General features: G+C 40.5%; 1 protein-coding gene across 3 annotated transcripts in view; it reads left to right on the forward strand.

Annotated features, from left to right (window-relative positions):
* PTPRB (protein tyrosine phosphatase receptor type B) overlaps nt 1-25,341 on the forward strand; it is a 105,262-nt gene that overhangs the window by 19,909 nt on the left and 60,012 nt on the right. The window contains exons 1-7 of one of the 3 annotated variants that reach the window (XM_037049451.1): nt 1,874-2,429; nt 2,834-3,107; nt 15,349-15,621; nt 16,455-16,712; nt 18,167-18,430; nt 20,064-20,333; nt 23,554-23,814. In XM_037049451.1, coding sequence (XP_036905346.1) covers nt 2,376-2,429; nt 2,834-3,107; nt 15,349-15,621; nt 16,455-16,712; nt 18,167-18,430; nt 20,064-20,333; nt 23,554-23,814 — 1,654 coding nt within the window. In that variant the 5' untranslated portion in view covers nt 1,874-2,375. Of the gene's footprint in view, nt 1-1,873; nt 2,430-2,833; nt 3,108-15,348; nt 15,622-16,454; nt 16,713-18,166; nt 18,431-20,063; nt 20,334-23,553; nt 23,815-25,341 lie in introns of those variants that run through there. The other 2 variants (XM_037049449.1, XM_037049450.1) reach the window with 2 other exon arrangements.

Below are 25,341 nucleotides of genomic sequence, written 5' to 3' on the forward strand. Positions count from 1 at the left end.
AACTTGGAGGATATAGGATCTACTGAAGATTTTCTTAAATAATAGAAGAGTATTTAGTATGTTTAGGTAAGAAGATTCCAAACCTGAGGAGCAATTTATGAGAAAATTTTAAACCTCAGGAGAAAAAACGAAGACAAAGATAGGCAGAAGTTAGGAAAATGTGACCTATGTGAAGGATAAATTTGCAAAAGAGCAAAAACAGTGATTCAGATGCGATTTATAACTAGGCAAACTGACACTCATACAGAATGTTAAAGTTGCAAAGGTGCTTTAACATATGTGGTTTTATTAATTTTCATAATAGCTCTGGGAAGTAGAGTAAGTATGATTCCAGTTTACAGGCCAAAAAAAAAAAAAACAGACTGTCTTCTGAATACAGGGATGGGAAGGGGAAAGGGAAGTGGAAGGGAAGGAAAGGGAAGGAAGGGAGGGAGGGAGGGAGGAAAGAAGGAAGAGTCAGGGAGGCTGAAAAGAAAGAAAACTGAAAAAAAGACCCCTGGAAAGACTGAAGGCAGCCTATAGGCTTGCTGAATCTGGAGGGGCGCGGGCATTTCTGATGGTGTAGAAAGGCATGCCAAGCTGTGAAAGCCACTGAACTTGGGAGGGTGAGGATAAAATATTGAGGTCACTCTTTTCTAAGACAAGTGACCTGAAGAGTGAAGTAGGAAAGATTCATTTTTTCCAGAAATACACACACGTTTTAAGTTTGACCTTTGAGTGTTTGCTAACTTGAAAAGGAGACCTCTGGTCTGGCCGCAGAGTGAAAGCCCCTGGAATCCTGAAGGAGTGAAAACATCATGTTTTTTCATTAAGAGGTTAAAAACATCACACGTTTTCTAAAAGAAAATAATTTTTACTTTTTTCATTTTTTCTGCTTTTTCTCAAAGTACGTAACAGTCACTATAGTAGCCAAAATATAACTTTATATATACCCAATATTGGAAACGAAGGGAATGTGTCATCTTTTTTGTGGATTTGGCTCTGGAGTATTCTGACTTAAAAATTAAAAATGTGAAGTCTCCTCTCTTTTGGAAGTTGTCAGGGGTGGTACCCCTCAAAACAATCAAAGATTATAAAAGTTATTGCAGCATTATGCTATTATCACCTGCTAATTGTACATTAAACGTTTGCTCTTTGGTTACTGGAGACTGCTTTAAAATCCATTTTCAGATACATGATCATTCAGATACTGAGGCAGTTGCTTGAAAAGCATAAAGTTAGTCCTGAAAACGAAGTAAATTTCATTTTTTTGTAATATGTGAGGGAGCTGAGCCATCATGGTATCTTCCATAAGCCAGAGTTTTTCTTTCTTTCTTACGTTCCGTGGACAATTATGGATGAAATGGCTTTAACTGGATGACCAGTGATGAAACTGCTTTCTCTGCAGGTTGAACAATTGGTGGGGCTCATAGTTGTTCTTGGTTAGTACCAGTTGTTTAAGATTTAAGGGAGGACACAGACTTTTACTGGAGAGAAAGGGGGAAGTGAATGGCAAAAAAGAAATAAAGGTCAAGTTGACAATGGACAAGATCCTCTGTGGGTCTTTTTCTCTTGCTGGTGTCAGGAGGATGCGTTTTGGGACGAATGAACGCTTTGAGGTGAGAAGGGCAAAAGCACTCTAATAAAAGTCTTCAGGAAAGAGTGTAAACGACCTAGGGAAATCTGCTGTGGTTATGTTTAATCCTGGGAAAAGAGGCCCTGGAGAAAGCAGATGAGGAAGATAGGAAGGAAGACGGGGAGGGGGGAGGCACTGGGTGTGGAGGGAGGAAGGGACAGGAGTCGGGGGCTGGAAAGTGAGAGGGGGCAAGCACTGACTGTGGCTAAGGCGACAGGGTTGAGGACCACAGAGTGGGAAAAAGTGAAAGTCAAGGGGAGGGGAAGAAGGAGGAGGAAGCAGAGTTCCTCGGACCCAGACGGGACCCCTGGCCTGGGAGAGGGCCGCGCGGCAGCCAGGGCAGCTTGGCCCGCCTTGGGCCCCCTTGGCAGCCTCAGGCGTTGGCTCCTCTGAGCTCCCTCCCTCTCCGGCACATTGTTCCTTTGCCGGGAGACGAGGAAATTGCCTTTTGATTGCGGAAGTCCGCGGACCGGGCGCGGGGCGAGGCAGAACGGGTCAGAATGGCAGCGTGGGAAGGGCGGCGCGCAGCCTGTCCCCGTCGCCTCTCGCGTCCGCAGCCCGCTCGGGGCGGCAGCAGCAACAGCGACAGCAGCAGCAGCAGCAGCAGCGGTGGCCCCTGCGCGTCGCCAGCCCGAAGGGAAGCGCTCTGCGCCAGCGGGGCGCACTGAGCGCGTGCAACAAGTGGCCCCCCTCAGGCGGCCGTCGGGGCCACCCGGTGTCCCAGCCCCTGGGTGAGCCTGGGTGGGAAACAGAGTCCGCAATGCTGAGCTGTGGAGCCGGGTTGGCTTTGTGGACGGCACTGAGCCTGCTGCAGGTGAGTGGACGGAGGAGAGGTCTCGGGGTGACGCGTCCCAGCCCCACGGAGAACCAAACTCTCATTCCACTTGCTGGCCTCCTGGGTTGTGGTTTGCAGAGGGAGCTGGCTGAATTTTGTCCTCTCTGTTAGGAAGAAGGATCCTCTTCTGAGCCCCCAGCCAGAATGTCAGAGCCAAAAAAAAAAGCCACCTTCTTTCTCCTGCTTCTCCGGGGACAGAGCAGCTAGGGGAAAAGTTGCCACCCACCTCCTCCCCGTGGGCCCTTTCTCTGCTGGTTGGGCAAAGGGATGGGCTGAGGCTGGGGGTGAAGGCTGAGTGGAAGTGTCTCGGGGAGCTTGCTGTGGAACTGTCTCTGGGCAGCTCAGCCTGTGGGCTTCAGCTGTTGTCTCTGGTTCATTTGCAGACTAGACTAGGAGAGCCAGTGAGATGTAACTTCACCGTGACGGAGTCCAGAGTCTCCAGCCAGTCCGCTTCCATCCAGTGGAGAACACTGGGGCCTCCCTGTAACTTTAGCCTCATCTATAGCAGCGACACACCAGGGTTCACGAGGTGCCACCCCGTGAGGATAGACACCACCACCTATGAATGTAACCCCGAGGATTTACAAGCCGGAACCATCTACAACTTCACGATTGTGTCTCTGGACGGAGAAGAAAGAACTGTGGTGTTGCAAACAGGTAAAGGGGCGACAGGTGCGGTTGGATGGCCAGGCCACTCGGGGCTGAGCCCTGCCTGATCAAGCTGATGTTGCACTTGAGTTCCAGGCATACAAGAAAACCGTGGTAAAAATACCTGTGAAGATAAACATCCTCAGATCTGGCCAGCAGCAGCTTGGTTCGCTTTCAGAAATTTCCTTAGTGCTGAAAACAGTGGACTGGTCGCTTCAAGGGGGGACGCAGCAAAGAGACATTCTGGGCTGTGGAGGGAAATTGTTAAAGTGATGTGGTTTGAGCTCCCATCACATTAAATTGTCAAGCCCTGGAATAATGTTAAGTAAATGTTTTTAGAAAAAATAATCGAAGTGCAGTGATTAGGGATATGCCTTTCCTCGACATAGTTTTATTTTTGGAACGAGAATATAAAATCATCAGGAGTAGAATAGCCCCATTCATAGGAGAAAATTAGAAAAATTCCCTGGAAATGAGGGGACAAAAATTATTTTGTATTATACGAGTAACTAAAACGCCTAGTATCAGAGAAGGTCCTTTGGTCACTCTGCACCTCCAGTCAGTTATTTTTTTCTTTACACTTTTGGCAAACCCTTCCATGCATATATGTTCTGCTATCTTTCCTGCCTCCGTTTTCTTAACTGCAAAATGAGAGTGTCGACTTGGTCAGTTAGGTCCAAGTTCTTACCAAGTGCTAACCACTTAGGCAGGGACTCTCCTGCATGCCACCTCATTCTTCCCCATGCCACCCCCAGATTTGTTCTAAATTCCCTAACAACTTTGATGTTTTATGGCTTCATTAGTCTTCCTTTTAACATTACCTTTATTCGTTGCAATAGGGAAGCCTTACCTTCATCTAGAAAGTCCAATTTAAGTGAAAAAATTCCAGAAGTTAAATTTAGAAATGTATTGTCCTTACTATCCTTTCCTGGGCAGCCTGAACAAAGTTCGCTTCTCAGCTATAGTTCTTTAAAGGGGTGTGAGAACTTTCCATTCCCAGGATCGGAAATGGAACTGGGTTCATGTAATAAGTCAATCAAATATTAATTCTCTTCTTTTTTCAAAGAAAAAAATTGAGCACCCAGCTGTATCACCTGACTTACTTCAGGTGAATCTTTTAGATAATTTCTGAGATTAGCAAGAACAAGTTGAAAAGAGACACCAGTTGCTAAACATTTGTTAGTGTTTTCATGTGGAATCAAAGAGAGACTGAAATCAACCATGTAATTGCAACATTTTCCAGAAGTTTAGGCAGGGGGATTTTTAATCATAAAGTTGTTAAGTTTCTTGGTATGTGAGCATAATTTAGCGAGCACTCAGATTGCTAATACTGTGAAATGTATGACCGTAGAACTTCTAGATGTGTTCGTTACATTTGATAAGGTGTATGTGCAGAATAAATGGAGCAGATGATTTTTAAAGACAGGTGAGCCTTCAGAAGTTTATGGGAGAAAGGATGAAGACATTCATGAGCCAGTATATAGTCATTTACCTTTTTAAAATTTTTTTTAAAAATTAAAGTTTTAATTTTATTTATTTTTAGAGAGAGGGGAAGGGAGGGAGAAAGAAAGGAAGAGAAACATCAATGTGTGGTTGCCTCTCACATGGCCCTCACTGGGGACCTGGCCTGTCACCCAGGCATGTGCCCTGACTGGGAATTGAACCAGCAACCCTTTGGTTCACAGCCCACGCTCAATCCACTGAACTACACCAGCCAGGGCACAGGTTTTACTTTGGGGGGAAGAAAAAAAAGTTGATGGAAAAGCACTTAGTGTGGGTGTTACTAGTTAAAATGCCCTTTGAGTTTAGTTATGCATGTAAGTGTTTCAAGTCAAGAGATATTTGTGAAACGTAAGAAATATTTGCACTTTATTAACTATCTTGAATTCAATAAAAAAGAGACCTCATCAGCATTCACAATGTGTTGGCATTCAGGTTCTCATCATTTTTCTTAAGGAGTTCCTTTTACAGTATCTCTGATGCACTTTACACCACAAATTTTATAAACTTTATGATAGATGTGAAGAACGAAATTTGCGAGAGATGTTTGTATAATAGTAATTTTTTCCACACTTATTTGTATGATGGTATAACTTTTCTTAGGATTCTCTACACTTTAAAAGTAATTTTATTTAAACTAAGATTTTTTAAATGCTTAAGGGAGGATTTTTCTGTCAGTTGTTTATTTTTTGTCATTACTGCCTTCTATATTTAAGGAAATGTGTGAATTTTTCATTTATTTATGAGAAAAGGCCAGTATTCCTCTATGTTAATTGCTAACCAGCAGAGATAAGATCCACAAATTACATTTTCATGTACTAAAACATGACCAATTAGTAATATAATATTCACTCTGAGATATAACTTCAAACAGAAAAGTCACTCAAAGTGTGTTGTGCTTTCCTTATGCCAGTTCACCTGTCTCGTTGGCCTAGAATAAGAGCAAGACAGGATTTGGCTAGAGATACAACGGTTGCTTAGGTTATCTCTGTGTCATTCCAAGTGTGATTTGTCTGATTGCTGTTCCTGATAACTTTTCTAAAATAACCGGTTATTTTGGTGTCAGGTAGACATGGCCTTAAAGATCAAAATTTTAAATAAATGGGAGCTATTTCAGCAACCCTCAACTTTCACTCCAGCTTTTAAATCAGAATCAAAAATATATATATGTATATTCCAATTCAGTTCAGCAAATGTTTATTAGGCTTGGACCCTGCAGCGAATTACACCAGGTGGTGATTGGTGGGCTTATAAAGATGATGAACAGTACATGGCTCCTGCCCTTGCTGTCCCGTGCAGAAGTGAGAGAAGGTCATGGGGAAGGAAGGTGGTGACAGAGCTTTACCACATCTTTGCTGGGTGGAGACTGCCCTGCCTCCTGTATGGGATGCTGTCCTAACCACAGAGGAGGCACCGGGCAGTTCTCAGGTTCCTTTCACCACTAAATTGTCGATGCCACAACTGTAATAGATTCAAAGCCAATTATTTAGTTGTGGCTAAAAATAATTTGCAAGCTAAATTGTTTAGTTGTGGTTGCATCAGAAATCAGATGTGAAGAGAACAGGTATTGAAGAACTCAGCACTTTTGCAGCACCGTGTCCTCAGCCTAGAGCAGAAGCCAAAATCTGGTGGCCCTGAGAGGTGTGAAGCGTATAAATCACAGATATGTTTTATTTGGCTCACATAGTGTTTATGAAGAATTCAGATGGATTTTACTAGCATTAAATAATGGAAAATTCATATAAAATTCAGATGTATGGATTCTCTTAAAATATTGGGAGATTTGGCAAACCTGGCCCATCTGTATTCCTAGACCTCTCTAGAGCTGAGTTGTGGCTTCTCTCTTTTTAGGTACCTATTCATTTGACCACTTCATATTTCCTCACCTGAATGCATCCTAAGGACATTTGAGTTTGTTTAAATAAGACTTTCCAGTTTTCATTTAGGACTTTTGGGAAGCTTTTCTCTTCCCAACAATAAGAAGTAGTTGTTTAGTACCTACAAGAGCATCCAGCACATGGTTCGTGTTCAATAAATATTGATTAAATGGATGGATAGATAAATGAATGAGTGAATGAATAAATAAATGGTTGGTTCTATGCATAGATAGATAGATGATCAATAGATAAACAAGTAAATATTAATGAAGGAAATGAATATTTTATTGGGAAAATGTGCACATACTAAAAATCTGATCTATTCTCCCTGGGGTATGAGTAAGTCATGGAGCCCAGGGAAACAGGCTGTTGGTAGGGAGGGAGCTTCGCTTACAGGAAGAATATCTTAGTGGCATATGCCCTCTTGTTAGTTTCATCTACTTACTAATGAGCCAAACAAAAGATCAGCACTTAATGCAGTTAATACCTTTGTCTTTAATAAAAAAAGATGTTTCAGAAGCTGTAAAAACCAAGCCAGCATTCCTGCTATTATTTCCACTTCACAATGTTGCTTAGTGTACTGGTTTACCGGGGCTTCCATAGCAAAACACCACAGGCTGAGTGGCTTGGACAACAGAAATTTATTTTCTTATATTTCTGGAGGCTAAAACTCCTAGATCAAGGTGTCAGCAAGTTTCTTCTGAGGTCTCTTTGATGACTGGAGGGTGACCACTTTCTCATTCTGCCCACGTGTGGTGCCCCTCTCTGTTAGCTGTGTCCCAGTCTCCTCTTATTAGGACACCAGTCATATTGGATTGGGCTCCCCCCAGTGACCCCTTTTAACTTTATTACCTTTTTAAAAGCTTTAACTCCAAATACAGTAACATTTTGAAGTGTTGGGTGTTAAAGTTTCAACATACAAGTTTTCAAGTGGCGCAATTCAGCCCATAACACGTATAGCTTTAAACATAGGCCATTATTTCTCAGTAATGTCTATAAGCTATTTGCATCAAAATCTCTTGCAGAGCATGTTATAAAGGCATTTTCTTGGCTTCTGCCCAACATGTAATGAATTTAGGAAAAATGGAGCTTAGGGTATGTGATTTTAAAGAAATATCAAAGTGAATCTGTGCACACTGAAGTTGAAGAGCTATTGAAGTAGTTTTTCTATTTTTCATTGACATTAAAATTTTGATATCATTTCTTTTTATGGTCAAATCTGTATAAATAAGGTGAACATTATACTGACCACATATTGTCTAGCTTTATCCTCATGGAGGATAAAACTCCCCCGGACCTCCCCTGTGGCAGGAGTTTTATGAAAGCACAGGCTGCACAGTGGTGAAGAGTTGAATGCTGAAAGCTGCTGCCTCCATCACTTACTAGCCAAATTGCCTTGGGCAAGTTATTAACCTCTACCAGCCTAATTTATGCTTCTTAATTTATGAAATGGGAGTGATAATAAAAATATTGCCTTCTCAACAGGATCTTTTGAGGTTTTAAATGGTTCATACACACTAAGTGTGTCATAAATTTACTCTTATTAACTTTCAGGTTGAAAATTAGATTGACATTTATAAGCATTAACATCACTAATCCATACAGCTAATATAGGCATAAAATTTGAGCCCTGAGTTTACTGCATTCAACTCCAGTTCTTTCCACTACTCTGTGGAAAGGGCATAATTTTTAAGCTGGTTTTAGTTCTTTCAAATTACTATATGACACTGTGGTATTTCTTTTCAAGCAACTTTTGAGGAAAAACAGATTACAAAAATATCTCTGTGTGTGTTTGTGGCCTACACAGGGTGGAATAATGATTAAATATGTTAGAGTGTGAAGAAATGATCAATTATAAGCAGCTATTGATTTTTAGTTGTGTTGAACTCTTGGTGATGGACTTCAGTATTTAGCAATCAGCCATTTGCAGTCTCTTTAAGGAGTTATAAGGTCAAGCTGAGCTATGTACGTGGAACGAACCTACCGAGTGCTCTGAACTTTATCTTCTTTTGTGTGCTTAGGAAGCTTCCTCCATTAGTCTGGCTTCTGTTGGTGGTCTTGGTCTACAGGTTAGCAAGAAAAAAAATAAATAAAATCTAATTTGTCCAGACAGAATAAGAACAGAACAAAGGAAAAGTGTTTGGCCTTCCATTCCCACACACCAATTCAATGGAATCCCCCAGGGGCATAAAGAATAATTCTGACATCTTTCTGACCTTGTAGGAGAAATCAAGCCTATTCTGTCTATATGTTTGAAATGACTATATGCTCCTAAACATATAACATGCAACTAAATTAACATGGCAGCTGTGTGTCCATGTGCTGTTGAGTGAGCTCTGACCCTGGCAACCCTGTGACTGAGTGATGTCCACGCCATTCTGTCTTTAACAGCCCTGATCAGCTCCTGCGGACAGGTGTACAAGGCTTCCACTGTAGAGCTGGTCCACCTTGTATTTGTGCTTCCTCTTTTCCTATTGCCTATATACATAGATTGCCAGCGATTTTAGTTTTTAATTTTGTTTTTCTGTCTTTTATATGGAAGAGCTCAAACAAATAAAAAAGCAAACAGACTAGAATAATGGACTACTGTGTGATCTTCATCTGTCTTCAGCAGTTATCAGCAGATAGACAGTCTTGTTTTATCTACTTGCCCACCTGTACTCCCAACCCATATCACTTTGATGCAATCTGTAATCCAAGTCATTAATTCAATTTCATTTATACATATTTAGTATGCATTTCTGAAAGATAAGATTATTTTTCACACAACCACAACATCGTTATCATACCTACCATTAACAGTAATTCCTTGATATCCCAATGTTCAGGTTCGAAAGCACACATCAATTGACAGCTCATGAGTCTCTACACGAGAGACACAGTCTGAGTGGAGGAGGAGGCCAAGGGGCTTGGAGCGCTTTGATAACGTTGAGAGAGCCTCCGTTGTCAGTGTCCAAGGAGTGGCATGGGCCTCCTGAAGGGCATCACGGGAATGAGGGGGTTAAAGTCTCCATCAGGTGTCAAGGCACCCTCAGTACCTTGACAGGACGCCTTTCAGCTTTACTTTAAACTGCTCTCTCACTCTGAAATGCCTTTTTTTCCCTCTGATTTCTAAGCCCTACTTGACCTCCCAATTTGCTGAAGTTCATTTTCTCCATGAAGCCCACCTCTGAGCCCTTAGCCCTTGGCTATCATTCTTCATTTGCATATTTCGCATTAATGCCCACGGTGTTATTCTTAACAGCGGCAACACTCGTACCAACTGCTATTTACCAAAAGCCCAACGTATGTCAGGCCAGCACTTACCACTGCACCTCTCTTACCTCTCAGCGTGTCCAACTCTGTAAGGTGTTGTTGCTCCCAGGTTATAGACAGGAAACTGAGCATCAGCGAAGTTAAACAGTTTTCCTAAAGACACTTCATAACTGACAGTGTTGGGATTTGAACCCAGGTGTCATCTGACATTGAAGTCGGCCTCCCTGATAGTGCACCTTTTGTTTACCTTTTTCTCACAGGTGTTAACTGCCTGAGTAGATTGTAAACTCTCAGAGGGCGGACCACCTACTACTTACACACCTAAAGTCAGAAAAGATAATGTGGTATCTCCTGCGCTGTTGTTACTGATGATGCAAATAATTGTCAAAACTGCTTCAGTTGCCTTTCAGAGTTGTTACAACTTGAAAAATTCCTTCTTACCTGAACTTTAAGTCTGGTGTGTTAAGGTGCTAAATTCAATGCATGTTCATCGGATGTATTAGCATAACACAGTATGTCATCTTAAAATAAGTCAGAAAGCTGCCTAGTATCATCAAACAGCAACAATCACAAAGTAAAAGAGATATATTTCATTAGCTGGAGATTGTGAGCAATTGCTCCTCCATTTTGTTCTTCTGTGGTGCAAAAGCCACAAACCTTCCGTTGGTGCAGGTTTTCGAAAATGAGAAAGCATATTGTAAACTTCCAGATCTGACACAGATATACCATGGTGCCGCTAGGACTTCGAGAATAGCATTGACATTAACCCATGTGTTTGTTGTCTGCACTCTTGTTATAAGGTTGAATGTGTGTGCAAAATAAATGCTATCACTTTGAAATCTAAACACTCTGGAAATTCCTTTATCCATAGGTAGTAGTGTTTGAATAGACATACAAAAGAATTTTTTTAAAAAAATATTACTTTCGCCCTGGCTGGTATAGCTCAGTGGATTGAGCTCGGGCCTGCGAACCACACGATCGTGGTTCGATTCCCAGTCAGGGCACATGCCTGGGTTGCAGGCCAGTTCCCAGCAGGGGACTCACGAGAGGCAACCATACATTGATATTTCTCTCCTTCTCTCCTTCCCTTCCCCTCTAAAGATAAATAAATAAAATATTTAAAAAAAATAAAAAATAAAAATTAAAAAAAATAAAAATAAAAATATTACTTTCATTATGTATATATACTTGTGTGTGTGTGCGTATATATATATATATATATATATGAGTTTCTCCCTCCTCCAAAGTCACATTTTAAAAAAGAAAAAAAAGGAAAATTCATTTTGGTTCAGGAATTCAGCTAAGCTGCATCTTTTCCTCTGAGAAGAGAAAAATTGGATTGCCATCAAGCTAACTTACGAAATTCTAGGGCTTCCTAGTACTGGTGGACTCACTGAGATATAACAGATGAATGTGGCAGAACTTTGCATTCGCCATCCAGATCTGTCTGGAACTAAGAAGCATAAATGTTTTAAATGTGTGGCTAGTGGTAAGTTGTGATGTACGCTTGAGATTAAATGATCCATTTATAGTTTTCAACAGTTCCCTTAGTTTATAATAGGCCACTGGTCACTGTGTGTTTGGGGGTGATGGGGGAAAACCCAGGAAGGCCGTAATGCTCACGTATGTGTGTTGATACCTCTGCCGTCCGCATAAATTAGACAGAAGCCAAGTAAGGTTTTCTAATTACATACGATTTTTCTTTTGATCAGAGGACTATAGATATGTAACTAAACTTTCTGGTAACATTTAATATGTCAATTTGTATTTCTATATGAAGTTAGCACCCCTGACGGATCTAGTTTGTTTCTAATGAAACGCTGAAAACTTTTTCTTTAATACAGCCGAGTTTTCACTGGGCTTACGTTGAAAAGATGTCTGAACACGAAGGGCTGCCTCGTACGTAGCAGTAGTGGACCCCAGCCAGCACAGGGCTTTATCACAGCAAAAATGGGGTTTTAAGTGTTTGTTTCCAGTGCAGGTTCTCCCAGCCCAGGCACTTCCCAGTCTCATTGTTCCTTTGTTCTAGCGGATGTACAAAGGATTGACTGTTTTGTTTTCTGGCTCAGAGAGATTAGATAAAGTCTGCATTTCTGAACTTCACCCTCTAGGCACGGGACCTTAAAACTCACTTTCTATAGCTCATATTTTGCAGATTACATATGTTTAGATTATATGGAACGTATAACATCATTTTCTTTGGCCTTTGTCTGGCTCAGTTGTAGACAGAGACAACAGGACAGCCCTGGTCTCATCTGAACCACCACTGGAAAGTGGCTGTCCCTCATCCTTGTCCTTAAAATGCCTCTTCAGCAAAAAATGTGTCATCTTGGTTGGCGATGACAAGGTTGCTCTTGAGTTTTGTTGGCTATTAGAATCTTATGGCAGTGGAGTATCTTATGTTTACAGGCAAAAAGAAAACTTTCTGTGAGGGGAAATTATGTTCTTTCCTTTTATTATGGCATCTTTGGTTATAGACTATAATGTAGGATAGAAAATTTAAATAATATTGCCAGAAATAAGAAACTGTTTTTCCATCAGAGCTTATAAATGAGAATCACTTTGGGAATTTTTTTTTTATCTTAAAGACTAGAAAGTTAGTTCATGGGAATAAACTGATAAGATATTCATCTGGGTATTTTTTTTTTTAATGAAGAAAGCAATTTAGGCTTTTATCACTTTAGTTTAAAAATTTTATCCCATTTTTGCCCCTATTTTGTCAATGATTCAGAGGGAATTTTTTTGATGATTAAGTAGATAGAATTAATTTAAATTACTGAGTATACAAAATTAATTTAAATTAAATTGTGTGCCAGGTAAAATCTACATTTTGTTATTCCTCAAAATATCAGAGAATGTAGGTACTATTACTTTTCTCCCCAGGCAGATGGGAAAAGGGAGGCTTAGGCTGGAAAAGTCACTTGCCCAAGTCTTAAGACTGAAGCCGACATTTGAATTGTGTTCCGTTCGATTCCAAAGTCCAACATCTCTGCTGCTAAGTCTTCCTACTTCTATGATAAGATCTTCTCCTGGGTATAGGAGTAACAACAATACTAGCTAACATCGAACACTAACCATGTACCAGATGCTGTTTTTAGTGCTCTGGATAAAATACTCAATTTAATCTTCATGGCAATTCTACTAAAATGGTAGTATTATCAGCAACATTTGTCTCACTGCAAAGGTGAGACAGCTGAGGCACAGGGAAGTTAAGGAATTGCCCGAGAACACGGCTACAGAACAGGGGAGGCGATTCAAACCCTGTCCTCCTCAGGTGAACCCGCGATGGGCTCGGGGGTTAGCCACACAACCTCATCCTCCAAGCTTATCTGTACTTTCAGCTCTTGAAGTTACAACTGCTTTGGCTTACTTGTTGGCTAATATTTACATTATTATTTTTTTAAGATTTTATTTATTTATCTTAGAGGGGAAGGGAAGGAGAGAGAGAGAGAGAGAAATATCAATGTATGGTTGCCTCTCATTCGTCCCCTGCCGGGAACCGGGAACCGGGAACTGGCCTGCAACCCAGGCATGTGCCCTGACTGGGAATCGAACCTCGATCGCATGGTTTACAGGCCCGCGCTCAATCCACTGAGCTACACCAGCCAGGGCTACATTATTATTAATTATTGCTCGTATAGAATGTTATGTGGCTTGTTCAATTTTTGCAGTATGATGTACTCGTTAAAATCACAGACCAAAACACAGAGACATTAGATTTATCGTAAGCTGAATTTAGCCTACGTGTGGTGCCCCTAGGTGACCCACAAATAAGTTTTGTAAGCTGTCCAGTCGTAAATGCCTTTTGAACAGAATAAAATTACCTTGTTCTTATTTGTATAAATGTTTTTCACAAACGAATGCCTTCTTAAAACATACATTATTCTAAGAACATTCTAGAATTCCTGTGGTCACTGTGTGAGAAAAATATAATTTCCCAAGAGGTAGATAAGAACTGAGATCTCTGTTAGCCATGCCACTAAGATAGCTGCCCTGACTGTTGAAATCTAGTTTCTACTAACTTCATCCTACTTTCTTGATCAAGAACATGTGGAATTTCTGAAAATCACTCATATGTAAATGTCTTTCAATGTTTCTGCTCGCAGCATTCAGGGTAGAGCGAGTCTCATTTCTCGATGCTCTCGCTGCACCAAGCAGCGGCTGCTCACTAAACGCTGTTGACTCAGTTCTAACCCGGAGATATTCTTCTGTTCATCCTGTTTCAAGATTCAATGCATGGGAAGTGGAACTTCTCACACTGACCCATGGCTTTGAGAGTTGAAAGTNAATCCACTGAGCTACACCAGCCAGGGCTACATTATTATTAATTATTGTTCATATAGAATGTTATGTGGCTTGTTCAATTTTTGCAGTATGATGTACTCGTTAAAATCACAGACCAAAACACAGAGACATTAGATTTATCATAGGCTGAATTTAGCCTACGTGTGGTGCCCCTAGGTGACCCACAAATAAGTTTTGTAAGCTGTCCAGTCGTAAATGCCCTTTGAACAGAATAAAATTACCTTGTTCTTATTTGTATAAATGTTTTTCACAAACGAATGCCTTCTTAAAACATGTATTATTCTAAGAACATTCTAGAATTCCTGTGGTCACTGTGTGAGAAAAATATAATTTCCCAAGAGGTAGATAAGAACTGAGATCTCTGTTAGCCATGCCACTAAGATAGCTGCCCTGACTGTTGAAATCTAGTTTCTACTAACTTCATCCTACTTTCTTGATCAAGAACATGCGGAATTTCTGAAAATCACTCATATGTAAATGTCTTTCAATGTTTCTGCTCGCAGCATTCAGGGTAGAGCGAGTTTCATTTCTTGATGCTCTCGCTGCACCAAGCAGCGGCTGCTCACTAAACGCTGTTGACTCAGTTCTAACCCGGAGATATTCTTCTGTTCATCCTGTTTCAAGATTCAATGCATGGGAAGTGGAACTTCTCACACTGACCCATGGCTTTGAGAGCTGAAACTAAATGAACAGCTGAGTGCAGTACTAACCCATTCCCGCCTGCTCTGTGGGCCTCAGTAGCTCAAAAATGTCCCCAAACTCAAGCCTGGAGAATTTGGTGACATAGGGAAGCCCATCTGTTGGGACAATTCATTTTAGGGAGCAAACCTAGCCTGGGCCCTTAACTAGGTCTGTATCCTTTGTTTCCTGATATCTGAAAACAACCATAAATCATCTGTACTTATGCCATAAAAATCCACAACTTAAAAAAAAAGTTCATTACAATATTCAAAATCAGTTCTTAATATCTGCATTTGCTGTTGATTTTCAATTTTTACCCAGGCATAGCCTGGACGTTTGTCAATGTTGGAAAAGTGCTGACTTTGCAATCCAACAAAAATGTCACCTTACTTGGAATTCTAAGCTAAGAAAAAAAATGTTTTTATATTAGAAAAAGATTATATGGCTAATATCTGAGTGTGTTTCTTTTTTAAATGAAATGGTAAGTTTGGAAGTGAAGTAAAATGCCAGTTTGTTGCACAGGCAGCAGATGCTTAAACTTTTTGAGGAAAATGAGCCTGGATTGTAGCAAAGTAAGCATGTTTTGCAGACACCTTCGAGCCACGTTCTCTTTCTCGATTTTTGCCTTGCAGACCCTCTACCTCCTTCAAGGTTTGAGGTCAGTCAAGAGAAGGCTACTTCAACCAGTTTGCACGTTTCGTGGACTCCTTCTGGGAGAGTCACGGGTTATGAGGTGCAGTTATTTGATGATGACAAAAAGATACAGGAGGCCCACATTCAAGAAAAGACTTCAGGGAATGAATATGCATTTGGTAACCTTACTGCTGGTAATAAATACAATATTGCTATCACAGCTGTTTCTGGATCTAAACGTTCCTCAACAGTCTATACCAATGGATCAACAGGTGAGACCTGTTTACAGATTGTTGGTCATTTAATCATCTATGCTCCTTTTGAAATTATATTAAATTCAAGAAATGGAAGTAAGAGTGCCCCCAGATCAAAGATACATACGTATGTAAGTGTTGTGTGATACAATGGAAAACAAACTGAAAACAAGGAGGGTAGCTACGCTGCTAATTGCTGGGTTATTTTGAACATGTCACAAAACTTCTCTGGGACAAGAATTCTTTCCAAAATAAGTAAATGTTCCCTACTAGCCCTTCTAACTCCAATCTTAGGCGACAGCATTTTCTGAGTTTGTGCCCTGTAAAATTCATTTTTTGAGTGCTTTCTTCCTTTTCCTCTTCTCACAACATCAAGTCATGGAATTTCTGAAGATTCCCGTGTTGGTAAAAAGTCTCTGCTCGCACCTGCCTTTCCTGATATCAGTGACATATCGTGACCTCTTCATAGAACTGCCAGTCTTACCATCTGCTCTTCCTCGTTTTTCTCTCCAGCTTTATTGCTATTTTCCATTTTTTCTCTCCTATAGTTCTTTTCTTTTTCTTTTCCCTTTACTGTTATGCCACAGCATACCTCACTGGCAGCAACTACCTAATCCCTATTAAAACGGGGAGACAGACAGGTGAACTATGATATAGCTTTAGGCTGTGGACTTTGGAAAGAGCATTAATCTAGGTTTCAGTGAAATTTCATAAGTGCTGTTTTCATTCATTATCACACAAGTTAGATCATAGGGAAGCATAAATGAATGTGCAGTTTTGAATTAAATGTGTCTCTGTCTTCTCCAAGGAAGTTATGAATGACCCTTTGGAAATCCCTTGTGTCCCCTTAGTGCCATCCCTGGTGAAAGACGTTGGTATTTCAGCGCAAACTAATTCTCTCCTGATTTCCTGGTCCCATGGCTCCGGGAATGTGGAAAGGTACCAGCTGATACTGATGGATAAAGGGATCCTAGTTAATAGCACTGTCGTGGACAAACATACTACTTCCTACACTTTTCACGGACTGACGCCTGGCCACCTCTATAACCTCACCATTATCACCGAGGCTGCAGGGCTGCAAAACCGCCAGTGGAAACTGGCCAGGACAAGTAAGTTCCCTAGCTAACTGAACAAGAATAAAGTGCAAACCAAGAGAATGTTTAACAAACAAGGCTTATTAAGTATTTGAATAATGGCAATATAGGACCAATTGAAATTCTACATTAGAGAAGGCCCTTAACATGTATCCATTTTCTGCATAAGATAAAGGAGGGGTTCCCTTTCATTATAGGCCTGGACAACATTCTGAAGTAGCAAAATTAATTACTAATCTAGACTTGGCTTCCCATCTCAGGATGCCAGTCTCCCTTCTTTTAAACAGGATTCCATAGCCCTTGTGACATCATTTACCGTGGAGCAGGACACCTTTCTCAGTGCTATGCAAAGACCTCCTCCTGTGAAATAGCCATTTCCTCCGACCTCTAGCCAACAAAACAGAACTACGGGGCCTGTTCTCACAGCCTAATGCAGCCTGATAAGCTAACTGGGGCTGTTTTCATGAATAAATTCATATGCACACTCATTCATTTATTCCAAAGCTGTTGGGTATAAACTGCATATTAGGCATTGAAGATATAACAGCATCCAAGAGAGACAAAGTCTTTGCCTGCGTGGAACTTACATTCCAGTAGATGCCAATGCTTCTGGTGTGTTACTAAACCCCTAATGTGTTACTAAACCCCTCTCCTGGAAAGTTTACCTAAGTTTCACAGTAACTCTAAAATATGCGGTGTCTTAGAAACCACTCTAGTGGTGAGAGTGTCTGAAACTATGGGAGGCTGGTGGACAAAGCATGCTACACCCATTCTTTTAATGAAGTGTTCTTAATTTATATGATGACATTGGTGAGATCCAAAATTATAGCATAAATAAGAGGTAGAAAAAAATTCACCAAAACGTCTTTCCTTTGTGATCATTTTCCACTGATGAAATAATGACACAATTCTTTTTTTTTAATTCGAGGAGGAGGAATAAGATAAAATTTTAATTTCAGGACCAGTGAGTCAATGACACACCTCACAAGCTTTAATTTTACCGTGCTTTAAAATGACAGTATTTTTAGCACACAAAATTTTGTAATAGTTAATCTATTGATCGAGCTATTACGTACTTGCTATTATGAAATAAATAATAAGGGGAAGAAGTTAGGCAGATGAAATTAAGTACAAATTGGCATTCCACTTAGAGAATTTTGGCCAAGCCTCACTTGCCAACAGGACGCCTAGGCTCAGGGATCTAGGCAGAGCTGCTCAGGGTCACCACCCAGCCAACCTGACTCAGTCTGAGCCAGAATTTAGGCTCCTACTGCCACATTTGTGTTCTGCCCACAAGCCAGATAATCTTCCCTTGGTTCTGCAGTATATTATTTTTGCCTCATGAATTTGTCATTTTCTTCTGTTCAGGGGGTGCGGCTTGTCAAGATTAAAATTCAGATCAAAATTTGGCCACGAGTATCGTTGGTAAGATATCCTGAGTTAAAGTCTCTTCCTTTCTTCCGATTTAGCCCCCATGGAAGTCTTAAATCTGAAGGTGACGAATGATGGCACTTTGACCTCTCTAAAAGTCAAGTGGCAAATACCTCCTGGAAATATAGATTTCTATAACGTTACCCTGTCTCACCAAGGGACCATCAAAAACTCCAGACAATTAGAACCCCAGGTTACGGAAACTCAATTTAAAGACTTAACCCCTGGACGACTTTATCAAGTTACTGTCAGCTGTGTCTCTGGTGAATTGTCTGCTCACAAGGTGGCAGTTGGCAGAACAGGTGAGTCTGGGCTCCAGAGTATTTCTTGTTGCCTAAATCAGTCTCTGATCCATCTTAGACTAGGACAAAATAAGTTAGAAGGGAAACTCCATTCCCAACCTGGGAAGTATGGTCTTCATGACTGAGGGTATCCGCTGCCCAGGGCCCCACATACAGAGCAAAGCAAAGGGTTAACTGCATTCGGCTGAGTTACTGAAGCAAAGGTATTTGGTTGATTCCTGCATGATCTACATAGCCGGCTCCGCCCTGTGCTATTTCACTAGCACCACTTAAGTGGTATAAATGCCTTAGCATTGATAATAATGAATGAAATATTTCTGATCAACTCTTATAGTAAGGGCCAGTTAGCATTTAACAAAGCCTGTTACTAAATTTTGTTATTATTTACTAAGTTATCTAGTGCCTTCATGTGTAAATTATTGTACAATGAGCTTTGGGAGTTGTTAAAATGGCAGGGTTTAGCAAAGGACACCCTTCAGCCAAACCCGGCCTGTAATGTGTTTTTGCACAGCCTCTTGCTAAGAGTGGTTGTTACATTTTTTTAAATGCTTTAAAAAAATGAGACAAAGACCATAATGGCCTACAAAGCCTGAAATACTACTCTTGCTTTTAAGGAAGTTACTTTTTAATCACACAAATGTAGAACATATACACAAAAATAAAAATACTGCAGTACATTTTAATAATGGTAATTGTATTGATATTCCCATGTGTCAGGCACTAAGTATTTTACACGATTATTTCATTTAGTTCTCACAACAAACCCCAAGAAAGGCCCTGTTATTATCATCGTTTTACAGATAAATAACTTGTCGATAGCCATCCAGTTGGTTAATAGTGTGGCTGGAGTTTAAATCAGGCTGTCTGATTCCAGAGTCTGTTCCCTATGCTATTAGAGATCCAAAGAAAGAGCCATATGGTCAGAGAGACAAGAGAACAGATTCTTGTTTCCGAAGGCCAGTAAAGACTTCTAGGAGGGAAAAGAAGGAAGGGAATTTGAGGTGGAAGGAATGACATAAGCAAAGGCATAAGAGCCCCGCAGACTCAGCGCGGCAGAGCAAGCACCTGGAGGCCAGTGTTGGAGAGAGTGGGAAGGAGGGAGGGTGGGTGCAGGAGTATCAGAGTGAAGACTGGAAGGATAAGGGGGCTTATAGTGGAGAACTACAAATGCCACACCAAGAACTTGATGATTTATTCTGTAGTTAGTAGAGAGACCTTGACTATTTTCAAGCAAATAACATCACAGCTATATTGTAAGATTAGTCTTCTCGATTGGATAACAAAGAGGAATGTTTATGACCACAACATGCAGTCTCTTCCAAAAAATACCACATCCATCAATGTCACCATCATAGAGGCAACATCGGTATTGACTCTAGAGCTGGTGTGCAGTCAGTAAACACAGCAGTCCTATCACTAGGTTATGAACAGTGTTACAGAAGATCGCATCGCTGATGTATTACCAAAGCGATTTGGGCATAAATTTCTTGAGTATCAAATGTCCCCCAAGTGAAGAAAGAACACGCATTTGCAATCCACAAACATCAGGTGAGGATGTTGCCCATGAAGAATGAATGAGTATCCTTACTTTTGGTTTTTAGGATTTTCTTTTTGACATCGTTTTACCATTTAGTTCCAGAGAAAGTTGGGAACCTGGAGGCACACAGCAATGGTTCATCGAGGTCCCTGGTAGTGGGCTGGTCGCCCCCTGCTGGAGACTGGGAGCGGTATCGGATCCTGCTCTTCAATGATTCTTGGGTGCTGCTCAACGTCACTGTGGGAAAGGAGGAAACACACTATGTCATAAATGACATGGAGCTGATACCGGGAAGGCAGTATGATATAGAAATCATTGTTGAAAGTGGAAATCTGAAGAACTCTAAGCGTTGCCAAGGCAGGACAGGTAAGCAAATGTCAAGGTGTTAATAACTGATGGAATCTTAATTTGCTCCCTTTACCAAGTAACCCAGGAAACTGGCAAATGTTGTACCTGGTATTTTCTGAACTTGAGATAATCTATGTTTGTGGACTAAAATAGGGTTGGCAATGCTTAGTCTGGTCCAATAAGAACAAGAGAGATCACTTCCGCTAATCACTCCATTATTTTCTACAGTCATGAGCCGCATAACAACACTTCAGTCAGTAACAGACACCGTATAAAACAGTGGCCTTATAAGATCATAGTGGGCCTAGTGATGTCACAGATATAACATCATAGCTCAGCACACTATTCACGTATTTGTGGTGACGCTGGTGTAAACACACCTACCACTATGCCAGTCATGTAAAAGTACAGGACATACAATTATGCACAGTACATACTACTTGATAATGATAACAAAAGACTATGTTATGGATTTATATATTTACTATACTAGTATCATTATTTTATAATGCCCTTTTCCTATTTTTTAAGTATTTTATTTATTTATTTTTAGAGAGAGGGGAGGGGAAGGAGAAAGAGTGGGAGAGAAACATGAATGTGTGGTTGCCTCTCATGTGTCCCCTACTGGGTACCTGGCCTGCAACCCAGGCATGTGCCCTGACTGGGAACCAAACCGGCGACCCTTTGCTTCACAGGCCCGTGCTCAATCCACTGAGCTACACCAGCCAGGGCCTTTTCCTATTTATTTTTAAAATGTTTGCTGTAAAACAGTGTGCTGTACTCCCTTTACAGAAGCAGTACATACATCTTATGTTTTCTATCCCTTGAAAGCATCATTTCTGTTGAGCTTAATTTAATCTCATGTTGCTTTGGTCATCATGACTACTGCATGTACAAAATTCACTGTTAATGTTGCCAATAAGAGGCCTCATGAGAGACTGACCTGGAAATGAAATTAAAAGTGACTAAGGACTGTGAAGTTGGAAAATCAGTGATGGTTATTGCACGCCAGTTAGGCACGTCCCATTCCATCATAGCTGCCTTCTTGAAGAACAAGAACAAAATGATGGAAGCTGTGAAAATGTCTGCTTTACGGAGGGGACAAGACTAACAAAAATTTGGGAAGAGCCTTTGTCAGACGTGGAGAAACTCCTAATGACCCAGATTTATAGAGCTGACACAGAAGCGCATCCCTCCCGGCATGGGACGCTCACAACCAAAGAAAATTGCTTGCGTGCGATGTTGGAAGAAAAAGCTGGACCTGATCGTGATGCTGAGTTCACTGCTGGCTCTGGGCGGCTGAAACAGTTCAAGAATCGCTCTTCATTACATAATGTGAACGTGAGCAAAGGTTTCTGAAGAATTTTTGGAAACTCTAGATAAGCTGATTATGAAGGAAAATCTCTTGCCAAAGCAAATATTCAATGCAGGTGAAAACTCCCTATTCTGGAAGTGGATGCCTCCAAGGACTTTCATCCATAAAGAGGCCAAATCAATGCCAGGTTCCAAGGCTTTTAAGGACACAATAATAGTCTTCCTTTAGGATAACGTTGCAGGCTACAAATTAAAACTCTGTGACCTGGCACAGTGAGAACCATGGGGCCTTCAAGCATATCAGTGAGCACACTCTGCCAGTGTACATCAGGACTGGTAAGGAGTCTTAGGTAGCCCAGTCCCTCTTCTAGGGTGCACTCCTGAATTGCTGTGCACAGGGAATAGCATGCCTCTAGAGATTTTGCTTATTGTTGATCTTTGTCCCAATGTCAAAGTAGTGTTTCTCCTTCAAGACACCACCGTTTTCCAACGGATCAAGGAGGTACAGGAGCTTGTAAGGTCCTAGGGAGGACCTTTGCCCAAGCTATTGCTGTAGTGGAGGAAGACACTAAGAAAACACTGATGGAGTTCTGGGAGGATTACAACATCTATGACTTCATCAAGAACCTTGCTTCGGTGTGGGTTACACACCAAGCAATTTTACATCACGAAGGAGTGTATGAATGGCATCTGGAAGAAGACATTCAAGAGGTCTGTCCATGACTTTAAAGGATTTGCCAAGAAGGAGGAGATTACAAAAATCAGCACAGCTGTGTTGGATGGCGGAGCTTTAACCTGGGTGTGGATGGGGATGACACGGGGGTGGTTCTGAGGCACTGACCAATGACGAGCTCTTGGAAGTGGAACAGGAACATCTAGTTAAAGGAAAGGCAAGCAAAAAAGGAAACTGCAGGAGAAGAAAAAGAACCCCCAAGAAAATTCACAATGAAGGGTTTTGCAGACCTCAACCAACCCCTTAAAAAAAGTTTGAAAACATGGACCCCAATGCCAAAAGGTTTTCATTAATAGAAATGTTCATGTTACATTCTTGGCCTACAAGCAAATCTGTGATTTGAAAGAAAGAAAGAAACCAAGCAAACCACCATGTATGTATTTCTGCTATTTCTCTAAGTATCCCTCAGACAGGTCATTCAGGAGGTGTTCCAGAAGAAGGCGTTGTTACCATAGGAGATGACAGAAAAGTTCTTTGATGCAAAATTCAAAGTATAATTGTGCGCACTTGATTCTTCCATAATTTTGTTTTTCTCTTGTTTTATGGAGTCAACCCTTTGCTCTTAATAATGTCTCTTAGAAAGCTCCAAGTAAGACTAAAAGCTGCCTTTTAAAGAAATGGAAGAAATTTTAATTCTTTGGCTAATGGGAGTCTTTAATCAGATACTATTATTAGTTCCCAGCTATACTTTTATTGCTCTCCCTTTCATTGAATGCATCAGCATTCCCTCGTTAGAAATGAAGGAAAAATCCCTTTGTCTTTCCAAGCTCTGGGGGCAACAGATACTCCTAACTCCCCCCAAAGTACTCAGACATGGATTTTTCTCTGTGGTTTTATAGGTGTTGTGGATGATGACATTGAATTAAATATTTTCATATCATAGAATTCATAGGAAAAACAAGCACTCAAAAAGTGTTATCTGGCCAAAAATAAAAGACCTAGTGAAATAGTTTCCAGTTGTAATATTTTGAGTCCTGATTTCTGGTCATGTTTTATAAACATGTTGTATAAAGATTTTGTGATTAGCTTTTTTTCTTCATGTTCATAAACATTTAGAAAAGAAATGCTGAATTGGAACCCTCCTGTGGGTGGAAGAGAACAGCTGCTCTCTAAAGAATATTTAGAGAGCTGTTCCGAGCGAGTGTTTCTGAGTCAGTCTGTGACCCAAACTCCGTTTTGTTTCTTTCTCAGTCCCCTTGGCTGTTCTCCAGCTTCGTGTCAAACATGCCAATGAAACCTCCCTGGGCATCCTGTGGCAGACCCCAGTGGCAGAATGGGAGAACTACATCATCTCCCTGGCAGACAGAGACCTCCTGCTCATCCACAAGTCACTCCCCAAAGATGCCAAAGAATTCACTTTTACTGACCTAGTGCCTGGTCGAAAATACATAGCTACTGTCACCAGTATTAGTGGAGACTTAAAAAATTCATCTTCAATGGAAGGAAGAACGGGTAATGTTCTTTAAACTCTAGGCTTTAAAAGTATCCTGTCTGCTGAATTCTTTAACACTTGACTTGTAGATGTTCACGAAGTGCCTGTCATGTCCCAGGCCTTGATTTGCAGATCCTTTCTGTTGTTTGTTTTCTGCTTTTACAATTTCACAGTTGTAAAATTGTCTTTCACAGTTCCATATTTTGTCTTGTTTTCTGTTACTTTGAGTTTATTTTGCTAAGCTTAAAAGAGAGCAGAAAACAACCTTTCTGAGGAGTCATGCTACAAAGGAGAGCCGGGAAATAGGGCAGCATCTGAAAGAGAAAATATGTTTGGAAGAAGGATGATTTTTTTAATGATAGAATAAATATAACAACATATTTTATGCTGATGGGAATGTTTTAGAGGAAAGAAGGACGGTGATGCTGTACAGAGAAAGGGACGTGTTAGAGTTGCTGCCATTATTCTGAGTAGGCAAAAGCTATTGGAACGTAGAGCATAAGTTAAAGAGCTGGCTTTGGAAAGGAGCACAGGTAGCTCACCTTTAGAGTTACCTGCGAGACTGGGGGTGGCGGGGAGAGGGAGAATATGGATGCAGGTACAGCAAATAGAGATGGAGTGGTAGATTGTTATCTTCTGATAACTCTCTCCTTTTCTAAGTGAAATAGGAAGCAAGGCCATCATCAAAAACTCCCCTTCCCAACTCATATACTGTTATTGTCCTTTATTTTATTTCTCCTTTTTTAACCCCACAAAAATATACTTATTGTTTTATACAGTCAGAGTATCCTTGGACTGACCCACCAATTTACCAATTTTTTTCTTCTTCTTTTCTTTCTATATCTCAGATATTTCACCTTGTATTTTGTTTCTTCAACTTGGAGAACATTCTTCAAATTTCTTTACTGAGACTTTTAGGGACAGACTGTCTATACTTTTGTTTCTCTGGGTATATCTTTATATAGTTGCCAATCTTGAAAGATGTTTTTCCTGGGTTACAGTTTGGTTGAAAATTATTTTCTCTCAGCACATTAAAGACATTACTCAAGTATTTCTGACATTTATTGTTGATGTTGAAAAGTCATCTGTTAGTCTAACTTTTATTTCTCTGTGAGTACTCTGTTTCCTGTGATTGCTTTTAAGATCTACTCTTTGCCTTTGTTCTGCTGTTTCATGGCAATGATCTAAGTAAAGATTTCGTTTATCCTGCCTGAGATTATTGGGATTTCTGCATTTGCAGATTAGTATCTTTCATCAGTCCTGGAAGTTCTCATCCATTAACTCTTTAATGAATAATAGTTATAATAAACTATAATAAATAATAGTTTTCATGTACTTGTTCTCTGGGCTATAGTCTGGATAATTTTCTCAGCTCTTTAAGTTCATCATTTTTTTCCCCTTTGGTTCTGTCCAAAGTATTTTAAAACCTATCCATTGAGTTTTAAATTTTAATTAGTATGTTTTTTCATTGTCTTTGAATGTTTAAAAACTTTTAAACATTGCCTTTGATTCTCTTTAGTCATAGTTTCATTCTCTTCCTTTATTGC

Source organism: Sturnira hondurensis, unplaced genomic scaffold (assembly GCF_014824575.4).
Source record: "Sturnira hondurensis isolate 20B ecotype Veracruz unplaced genomic scaffold, ASM1482457v3 Scaffold0006496, whole genome shotgun sequence".
NCBI lineage: Eukaryota > Metazoa > Chordata > Mammalia > Chiroptera > Phyllostomidae > Sturnira > Sturnira hondurensis.